We start from the raw sequence: 10,348 nt of genomic DNA, 5'->3' as shown, positions 1-10,348 counted from the left end.
TCAGGAAAGGAAGAAGAACAAGCACCAAACCATTCACTGAGACCTTTGCGGGTTGGGGAGGAGGGATGTAAACAAAACTCAACGCTCTTTTTAGTTTACAATGGCTCGCGACCCCAAGACTTCCAAGCTCTTTGGTGAGGGCCAGTAGGTCTGTTCTCCAGGAGTGCCCTGGGTCTGGACTTCATTTCCCAGAGTCCCTTAGTGCCCTAATGTATTCAGTGCTCAGAGTGCCTGTATGTGTGTGAGTGTGAGAGAATGTGTGCGTGCGTGTGTGTGTGCGCGCGTGTGTGTGTCTCCGAGTCCCTAGGAGAGTGGAGGCTCATTCACTGATTAGAGCCAGCGCTGAGAGGCAGCACTGCTCCTTCTCTCACGCCAACCGAGTCTTTTGATCTGTACATGCAATCCCAGGCAGCTCGCGAACACAAACCCGGGGCCAGCCGCCTACTGCTGCCGCTGCCGCTGCCGCTGCCGCCGCCGCCGCCGCCGCCGCTGCCTCCGCCGGCTCTGCGCACCCGGGACTTTTCATGCACCACACTCTCCGCCTGCTTCCCTCCGTGTCCTGAAAAGTGCGACCGTTCTCCCAAGGAATTTCCACGGCAAGTATGGAGAGCAGAAAGGGGTGTGGACGTGTGTGCGTACCCAAGTGGGGTGGGTGCGAGGGCGGCCGGCTTGTTCAGGAACCTGGCTAACTTTCCGGGTCCGTTTCCTAGGGATTCGGGCGGTTCCCCCCGGACGGGGCAGGGGCTGGGACTGGGACTGGCGCGTCTTGGATCATCGCGACGGAGCCTCTCGGCATCGGCGCCCTCTGCGCGCTCCGTGCGCTGCCTCGCTCAAACTTTCCGTCTTGAGTTTTCCTTAATGTGTTTTATTTGGGGAGGGGGGGAGGTGCAAGGGGGAGGGACCAGACGCGGGAATTGGACAAGTAGGGAGGGTTAGGGCACTGCAAGGGAAGGGAGCAGGACTTCTTTTCTCCATCTTTCAATAAGCCCCATTCCCACTTTGTTCGGGTCGATCGCGAGAATGCCTTCTCACCGGGCTCCCTGGTGCACCCCCCGGTGATTTCCGGGCTCCCCTATGTACCCCGCGTTGATTTCCGGCGAGGCCAGGGCTGGGTGGTACTCAGTGGGGAGCCCGAGGCGGCGAGCGGATGGAGAAGGGGCGATCCGAATGAGAAACGACCCCTACAGCCTCCACCCCACACACAGCCGGCTCCGCGGGGTACCCGGGGAGTGACTGTTTAGCCCTGAACCCCGGGTGCTCGGCTGACTTTTTCCTAGCCCGGCGTGTGTGAAGGGTGTGGAGGGAGGGAGGTGGCGTGGGATGGGGGGATCCTCTGCCGGCAGGAAGGAGGCAGGTGCTAGCATAGAGGCGGATCATTCTAAATGCCACCGGTAAACTCCTCACCCCGTGGGTTGGACCGGCCTGGCGGTAGGGCAGCCCGACACGTGGGATCTCCCGGGATTTTCGGGGTCGGGACCCCCTCTCCCATCGGTTCTACTGAGCAAGGCGGGAGGACGATCGTGGAGACAAGGGCGCCTTACTCTGTTTGTAGCTTTATTTTTATCTTAGACCTGCCTTAAACTGAGTAACAATTTCTCTTCTGACTTGAGAACAAAACTTTTTAGTGAGCACGCCGGTCGCTGCTGTCCTGCGGCCACTGCCGCCACGCTTGTCAGCCCGGGCCGAGCGACCTTCTCTGCCCGGAGCCCAGCCCCGCCACCGCGCCCCGGAGACTCCGGCCTCCCCCACCCCACCCCCGCCCCCCAACCCGGGGCTTTTCAGGGCTCGGCCTGGGCGTTTCGCCTTTGTGCTTTGTAAGAGAAAGCCTTTTCTTCTAGGGCACAACAAACTTGGGCGGAGAGCTTCCGTGTGGCCCCCCGGGCGAGGCCGCCCACGGTGGTGAGGCCATCCAAGGGGATGCCCGGTTCGTCCCCCGCTCCGGGAGCCTCTCCGAGAGCTCGCGGCCCAGGTCGACCCAAGCTGGCGAGGGCGCGCAGGAGTCCCGAAGTAGCGGGAACTAGGGCAGCCAGGAGGCAGGGGAAGATCTCTCGCTTCCCGTTAACACTCCGCATTCTCGGGTCTTGGATGCAGCTCCAGCGGAGAGCCCGTGTTCCGGCCCTGAGCCGGGTGCGCGTCGCACTGGGTGGGTGCATGGGGCCCGGGCCATAGGTGTGGGCGCACAGCCCTGCCTGGCTGGCCCGGGTCGTCTGGGGTCTCCTGCCTGCGCCGGTCCCCTGCCCCGAGAGCCGCTGAGGGGGAGAGCACGGCGCTCGCTGCCCATGACGCCCAGCAGCCACGTCTTGCCTCTCGCCTCCGCTCCGGACTCGGCTTGAGGGGCAAAGGGGAGAGAAAGGAAAAATAAAGAGAAAAAAGGGCGGCAGTGAGGAAGCAGCGAGGAGACTGTGGGGAGCAGAGTGGGCAGGGGGCCTTTGCCTTGCCTGGCCTCCTCCTCTTTCCGTCTCGCGGGCTCTTCCTGCAAAGGGGAATGAGCAGAGGGGGGAAAGGCAGAAAGAGCGTCGAGGAAAAGCGGTGCTGGTGTCTTCGGTGCCGATCCCTCCTGGCCCTCAGAGACCCGGCAAAAGTGGCGTGAGTTCGCTCTCTGCGCTTCGGGGCGAGGTTGGGGAAGGCCGAGGAAGGGGCGGCGACGCGTCGAGCCGCTGGTGGCCGACGGGGCCGGGGCCGGGCGCGGAGCGAGCGGGGACACACACCTGTTCTGCGAGCCGCGTCGTGTGCGGCGGCCGGACGGCCGCGGTGCGGGCCGCAGAACCTCCCTCCCGCACCGCGCATCCGCAGTCCAGGAGCTGGAAGGGCCCAGCAGCCCCGCGCCGGTCCGCATTTGCAGGAGAGCCGGAGCGGAGGAGCCCGCGGCTGCCCGCTGAAGCGGTGGCGCGCGGCGGCGGGACCTGGGTGACCCCCAGGGCGGGGCTGCTCGGGGGCTGGAGGTCCTTGGACTTTGGTCGAAGGCTGGCAGCTCTGAGCCCCTGCCCCGCGGGCCCCGCGCGGCTGCGGACCAGGGGCCCTTGCACGTGTCGGTTCTTCCCGGACTGACGCCTTGGTTGCCCAAAGTTAGACTCAGATCGTTTCGTGCAGAGGTTGTTGGGACCTAGAGTGTTCTATATACAAAGGCAACAGAGAGCCGGAGGGAGAGGTCAGGCCAAAGAGTAGTGGGCTTGGCTCCGCGTTGGCCCCAAGTTTACGTATGTTTCGCCTTCACTTCTCTTCCCCGGTTTCTCCTGAAAGAGTTGATTTTTTCCCAGTCGAGACTCTTGCGAGCTGAATAATGCACCCTCTCGCTAAGCCGGTATCCCAGCGACCCCGCACTCTCGGATTGGCCCGGGCTGTCTCAGATTCGCACCCGTTGGCCAAGGTGGGCCTGAATCCCGGTCCAAATCTGGGACTGATACCCGGCAGTGCCTGAAGCACAGGCGTCGGCCCTAGCCCGGGAACTGTGTTAGCCTTATGTTCCCTGAGCTGTCGCATATGGTGGTAAAATTTCTGTTAGAGCGGTGTTTCCGAATACCCCCTGGGCATTTGGTGTGCGGGAATTCTCTTCAAGCGAAGTCTGTGAACTTAAAAAAAAAAAAATTCTTTCCTGCGTTCTCAACAACCCCCCACTACTCTGCCTCATTTCCCATTGTTCTTTGCTTTTTAAGTTCCCTGTTAATTTTTTAAAAGTTTATTTATGCAAAGGAAAAATATCGTTTAATTTGTTCTATTATTTTAATTCCTGGCTTTTGGAAACGGTTCAGAGACCACAAAAATGTCACCTGTTGTAATAAGCAGAGGAGTGTTGTGTGTGCATTTTAATTGCCAGCAGAGCCGTAGTTTGGTGGGCGCCCTGAGCTCGGCTCTGGGAAAGAGCCCTTTGCAGCTTTCTTTGTGGCAGTCATTTGCAAATGGGGTTGGCTCTCAGCTACCGCAGAGGCAGCGGCAGCAGCCACCGCTTCCTTCTACGCCGATCCCGGGCGCAGGTCAGGAAGCCCAGACCCTGGACTGGGATGGGCAGAGGATGGGATGGGAGATTACCTACTCTCTGAGACTTTGTCTTGGGCTTTCGGTTTTTCTGTGCGTAAGTGGCTAGTTCGCTCCGCAGAGCGCGGAGCGCTGCGCATCAGCCCAGCCTCAGACATTTTCACGTTCCAAACGCGGGCGTCTTCGTTTCATTTGTCTTGGTTCTGGCATGTTTAACCACGCAATTAGTAATCTCACTAATTATTCAGATAGCTGGCGTTTTGTAATCACTTCAAAGCAGGATCGGGAGTGTGATTTAAGAAACAAACAAACTCCCACAGATACGGAACTGAACCAAACCCATCACGTCAAGGATTTGAAATTTTTTTTAACTCAATATTTGTTGGTCCCTCCGTCCAGCCTCACTGCCTGCCAGACAATTTATTTAGCTTCGTGGATTGATCCCTCCTCCTTGTTTAGTTAATTCAACAAAGACTTTTTGCAATCTGTTTGGAGTTTGTCTGATGCCGTGGAAAAGTAGCTGATGATTTATTTGGTTGCTTTTCGATTTCTGTCTTCAGCCCTTCTTTCTCCTCCTTTCAGCGGGGATGTCAGCTGTTATTACTTCCTATTGATCCCTTTGCAAAGTGAGAAGTGAACTAAAATTAATGTCAATTCCACTGCTCGGATCAATAGCTGGAGTTATTTTAATCTGGATTTGCACGAAGTGCTAAATTAAAAAAAATCAGCATAGAGTCAGAAAAGTAACAGTTACTTACTTTCCCTTTGCCTGGTTCTTCACAGTTACCCAAATGCTCCATCAAGCTGATTATCTTACAATCCATATTTTTTTAATTAAGAGGGTCAGTTAGTTTTCTTATTTTGGGTTCTGTGTTTAAACCCATGACATTTTGACATTGGGAGTGTATTAACTATAGATTTTCATAATGACTGTGGTCGGCTGAAGCCTCATCTATACAAGTTGTTAATGTGAGGAGAGGGTAAGAAAGAAAAGGGAAAAGAAAAAAGCACTCCCCCTCCCCCATGGAGACCAACACGCCCACGCAGTGGAGTAAGAGAGATGTGGCCTGGAAAAATATTGTTGATTTATTTTCAGTGTAATGAAGTTTTCAAATGAATAACCAGGGTTGAGTGATTCACCGGGTTCTGTTGGAGTGTCCGGTGCTGTCACCAGATTCCTAATTTATGAAACTCATTTAAGATAATGAGGTGATCTAGGAAGTAAAAATAGCAAGTGAATCCTGGGGCGGGGGGAGGTGGTATTGTGAGGGGGAACATTCCTCCCTTCACACTCAGTGTGTTATGTTTGTCCTTTTCTCCAGTTTGCCTCATCTAATATTGCTTGTTGATAGACAAGTAGCTATTTCTGTTGTGAAGAGCTGCTTGGAACCCTTGGAACAGCCCTAGACCCACTTTCAGAGCGTCCATGTTGTGTGACCATTAATCTGACTAGAAAACAGCCAAGAACAGGATTCCCAGACTTGTCAGGCTAACTGGCTGTCCTTGGCAGATCATTCCCTGCACTGCTATAACTTGACAGGAAAGTTATTTAAAATTTGGAAGAGAGAAAAATCCGTTAATGTGAGATACATAATCTGGTAATTTAGCAATGATGTCTATAAGGAAAGATGCCAAATGAGGAAGCAGCAGTCTGATGGTGTCCACTCATCTTCCCAATTAATAACAGTCATTGACATGTCTGCTACAGGATGGGAGAAGGAAATAGTCTCTTTGCACTGCATTAAGCCAGGAGGATTCATCTACCGTGTAACTGAGGTTTCTCTATTTGAGGGAATACCAAAGATACTCCAGGTGGGCTTTTTAAAAGGAAGGAGGTAGATTTTATTTCTGATATGACTCTCCATTTAAAGGCTGTAATTTGTAGCAGATGGTGATTTTTGGTTATGCTTTGAGTTTCATTAAGTTTCTATTTCATGTATATTTTTGATGCTAATAAGTCCTGGTATTCATCTTTATGTTGTCCTGGCTTTTGATATATAGCCCTTCTCCCAGCCCCCACTCAAAATACACTTTGGAATGGAACCAGCTACTATGAAAATGTACAACCGAAATTTACAAGGGAAACTGAAAGAAGTCTCTCCGAACTCCAATTTGTTCCAAGGGCCTTTATTGGACATCAGCTCTGACTGGGCCAATAAGCAGAGCAAAATAAGTCAGAAATTTTGTTAACATTTTGTTCTAAATGTTAATGGCAAATCCAAGGCAGTTTACAAATCTACTTAAGAGTGAGTGCATTAGTAACTAAAATTACCGATCTGTTCTTTGCTGCCCTTAGAAGACAGACGCTTCTAGAGAGCGTATGCCAAAGGCACCCATTATGGTTTTAAATATTGTCAGAGACGCTAGGCATTTTATTGATGAAGGTTTTGTTCCTTCTCAGAAAAGAGAAATAGAAAGCCCATGTGATTAGAGAGGGGTGTGCATCAAAATAAATGTTAATGCTGTTTGTTCACATAGCACTTTTTTCTGGAAACAGTCTTAGATGATACATGAAGATGTGTGTGTGTGTATGTATGTCTGTGCCAATGTATATCATTTATCCATGTGTATACTTTGTACTAACTAACATGTACAAGTGCTCCTGGTCTGGATGAACTTGAATTTGGGATATTTCAGTGTCGGGGAGTTGTTAGGGGAGATGAAGAGAGGATTCATATGTGGGGAATCGTATATGTAGAATGTGGTCTCTGAACATCAGGCCTGCCATGAGTGGCCTGTAGATGCAGGTGGAAGCACTTTAAAACATAGACCCCCCCACTTAATCTACTGGATGGCTTGGCCTTCCAAAGCTCATTTGTTCAGGGAATATCGTATTTGGAGGTTTTATGATATTTTTTTCTTTGCTGGGCTCAGGCGCATTTCACCCGGAACGTGTAGGGACCAAAGTCAGCTACGCGTACATCACAGTAAGTTGTCTATTGATTTTCCTGAATGAAAATGGTCTGATGCTGCTGCCCACTGGCTCCTAAAGCCTGTGGTGTCTCTTGCCCGAGCATCTGTAAGCCAGAAGGATGGTGTTTCGATCACTTGGGGGTTTCCCTTTTTTTTCCTCCCCCTGACTTTCCTCCCCCTTCTTTTTTTCTCTTTGCTGTTTCTACAGGTCTTAGAAGGGAATGATTCCCCAGTAATATTCCCTGCCCTGACCCAAGGTGCCGCTTGGCCTCCCTCCCAGGGAAGACTGCTTCTTGTGTAACGCCGGCCACAGAAAGAGACTCCGATGGACTTACACCGGGCAGCCTTCAAGATGGAGAACTCATCCTACCTTCCCAACCCTCTGGCATCCCCAGCACTGATGGTCCTGGCATCCACGGCTGAGGCCAGCCGTGATGCTTCCATCCCTTGTCAGCAGCCACGACCCTTTGGTGTACCTGTCTCAGTTGACAAGGACGTGCATATTCCTTTTACCAACGGTTCCTATACCTTTGCCTCTATGTACCATCGGCAAGGTGGGGTGCCAGGCACTTTTGCCAATCGTGATTTTCCCCCTTCTCTACTACACCTCCACCCTCAATTTGCTCCCCCAAATCTAGATTGCACCCCAATCAGTATGCTGAATCATAGTGGTGTGGGGGCTTTCCGGCCCTTTGCCTCCACCGAGGACCGGGAGAGCTATCAGTCAGCCTTTACGCCGGCCAAGCGACTTAAGAACTGCCATGACACAGAATCTCCCCACTTACGCTTCTCAGATGCAGATGGCAAGGAATATGACTTTGGGACACAGCTGCCATCTAGCTCCCCCGGTTCACTAAAGGTTGATGACACTGGGAAGAAGATTTTTGCTGTCTCTGGCCTCATTTCTGATCGGGAAGCATCATCTAGCCCAGAGGATCGGAATGACAGATGTAAGTACTTTGGTTCAAGCCCTCCCTTACCCCCAGTAAGCCCTGCCTCACTGTGATGTTCAACAGGTCGGTGGCGTTTTGCATGCTCCTGGTAACGGGAAGGGCCAACTACTTCCCTTTCGCTAGCTGTGGAGTGCTAACCTTTGCTTGTCTCTCATCAGTGAGCACTGATAGTTCTTGAAATGTTTTTCTGAAAGTAGCCAGAGGCAAGTTGGCCCCAGCACGGCGTTTCTCTCCGGGTCATGGTGGGCTTATTCTCTGAGGACTGGAGTGAAGAGGGGTACCACTGATGTAGTGGAGTGAATGTCATTTCATTAAGAAGTGTCAGCTCCTAGGGAATTTGGGGGGCCTAAAGAAACATGTCCACCCCTCCTCTCTTTGCTGTCCTCATTATGTTTGTCTGATCTTAGTGTTATTTTTTAGCTTTTCCATTGTATCACATCTAGCAGACTCCACGTGATTCTATTTTCACAACTCTCAGCCCTTGTCCACATCAGGCTATTTTTCAGAGAAGGACAAAGGTGTCGTCAATCACCATAAAGCATTTCAAACAGCTGTGTTTTCCTTGCGATCGCAAGGCTAGAAAGCCGACTTCTCTTGGGATTTCACAGGTTTGCTGGATGCTTGTCCTGGGGCTCACTTTTAGGACTAGACACGGTTGACCTGTGGGACTGCTCCATATTTGATGTTCACAACTATTATTAATTTCTGCTTATGAAACAGCTTTTTCTCATGTTCTCCAAGTGCCTTGTTGGGCTCTGGCTACACTTACTCATAGCTGGAACTAAACCTTTATTTGGAACTTGTAGACTAGGAGTGCTGAATCCTGCAATCTTTTGCTCTAATATAATCAGAAAATAATTGTGTTTTGAAGCTTTTGGGCTGTGGGTGGACAGAGCAGTTTTCTTCAAGCCTGGTGAGAATTTATGAACTGAGGGTGTTTTTTCCACCCAGCCCTTTGTTCTCAGATTTGCTTCATTTTATTTTCTTAAGAAAACTACATCTGAGGTTTGCCTTCCCCTTTTCTCTATTTTTTCATGCTCCCGTCTTCTCTGTAACCACCAACACGAATACCATTTTTTCCCTCCTCTTTATGATGCCGAGGAGAGTAATAGAGACATTGCAGCTCTCTCCCCTGTCGCCACTGCTTCCTCAGGCTGTCTCCTTGAATTAGGCACTGTGTTAACTTTCCTGCGCTAAAAGGCATCTGCCTAAACCCAGCGTACCTTTTCAATAAAAGTCATCATAAAATCAACCTGCCTTGTAAATCCATCGCTCTTTGGTTTTGAAATATGTGGCAAGTGTGTCTTTTATGTCAGCGTCTGTAAGCCGGAGACCTCCCCACTTAAGGGAGAAGGCTGCTGGCTGACAGCACCGCTGCTAGTGTTGTCCTCTCACTTTGGCTTTGGCTCTCTTTCACCTTTTCACTTTCTGCTGATTTGTGTGTCTTGTGATCCTGCTTCTTGGATATACCTGCTGAACAGGTATCGGCATTGTGTTGGTCAATTTAATTTTATTTTAGTTTAGTTTTCGCTTGTCCAGTGATGTGCAAGTGATCAAGGTTAGTTGTAATGTGACCACCAGCTAAAACTGCCTTGTGTTAGGGTATGACAGATTCTACCCCTTTTTTTTTCTCCAAATACAAGTTGAAAATTAAATCCTCTCATAGCTAATATGCCACAAAGTAACATCTGGAGATTGAGATCTCTCTCTTCTTACCTAACAGATCCAGCTTGTCTCCATTTTTCTATCTTTTTAGCCCAAACCTGTATCAGACTCCAGAGCAGGAGGAAGCTTGTTAGTCAAGTCAGAACTCATAGACGTGGATATCCATTCCTCTCTGAGTGTCAAAGCCATAACTCTTCTGTTTGCCTGGTTTGCATTGTGTGGTGGTGGCATCCCCCATGGAGATGGATCCCTCACACAGGAATACGCCTGGGTGGAGAAAAATTAAATGAGTCTGTCTCCCAAAGTGAAATGGAATTCTGACCTTGAAATTAATGAGATTCTGATCAGAAGGGTGGGGAAACTTCTTTATTTCCAATGTAGTGTTATAGAAATTGGAGTCCCTCCTCTTCTTTTATTCATTTAAAATATTCTTCCCTTATAGAGTACCTTGTGTTCTCCTTTTTTTCTTGTACACAAGCATAAAACCTATAGGAGTGTCTGTGAGGGGAGGGTGTTTGTACACCCACGTTATTATCCAGAGTTGCATTTGTGACTAATCTTTAATAAGAAACAGAGGTGCAAAATGAAAAGGAGGCTGTGCTACCCTGTGGTCACCCTGGATTTGTGCTCTTTCCTCCCTTCCTTACCTTAGGTGGTTAGCACATCCCTCACTGGGTCACACTGGATAGCATTTATGCTTTTGATTGTGAATTTTTGGAAGGCAGGAGAAGTATTTTTCTGTAAGGAAGGGTTGAAGAGGCTCTAAGACAAAGTCTGCAGCAGCTTTCTTGGCTCCTGTCTATGCCGACGTGTGTCGGAATATTTATGGTCTGCTTTATGTAAAT

At 50.3% G+C, this 10,348-nt stretch overlaps 1 protein-coding gene across 5 annotated transcripts in view; it reads left to right on the top strand.

Annotated features, from left to right (window-relative positions):
- The first annotated feature begins 226 nt into the window (after window positions 1–226).
- Window positions 227–10,348, top strand: part of RNF220 (ring finger protein 220) — a 254,906-nt gene continuing 244,784 nt past the window's right edge. For 2 of the 5 annotated variants that reach the window (XM_023221417.2, XM_023221415.2), the window contains exons 1-2: window positions 322–600; window positions 7,094–7,835. In XM_023221417.2, the coding sequence (XP_023077185.1) occupies window positions 7,211–7,835 (625 nt within the window). In that variant the 5' untranslated portion in view covers window positions 322–600; window positions 7,094–7,210. Of the gene's footprint in view, window positions 601–1,856; window positions 2,144–7,093; window positions 7,836–10,348 lie in introns of those variants that run through there. The other 3 variants (XM_023221416.1, XM_031934182.1, XM_031934187.1) reach the window with 3 other exon arrangements.

Source organism: Piliocolobus tephrosceles, chromosome 1 (genome assembly GCF_002776525.5).
Source record: "Piliocolobus tephrosceles isolate RC106 chromosome 1, ASM277652v3, whole genome shotgun sequence".
NCBI lineage: Eukaryota > Metazoa > Chordata > Mammalia > Primates > Cercopithecidae > Piliocolobus > Piliocolobus tephrosceles.
Note: the sequence above shows the minus strand (reverse complement) of the source record. Positions and strands in the feature narration are given on the sequence as shown.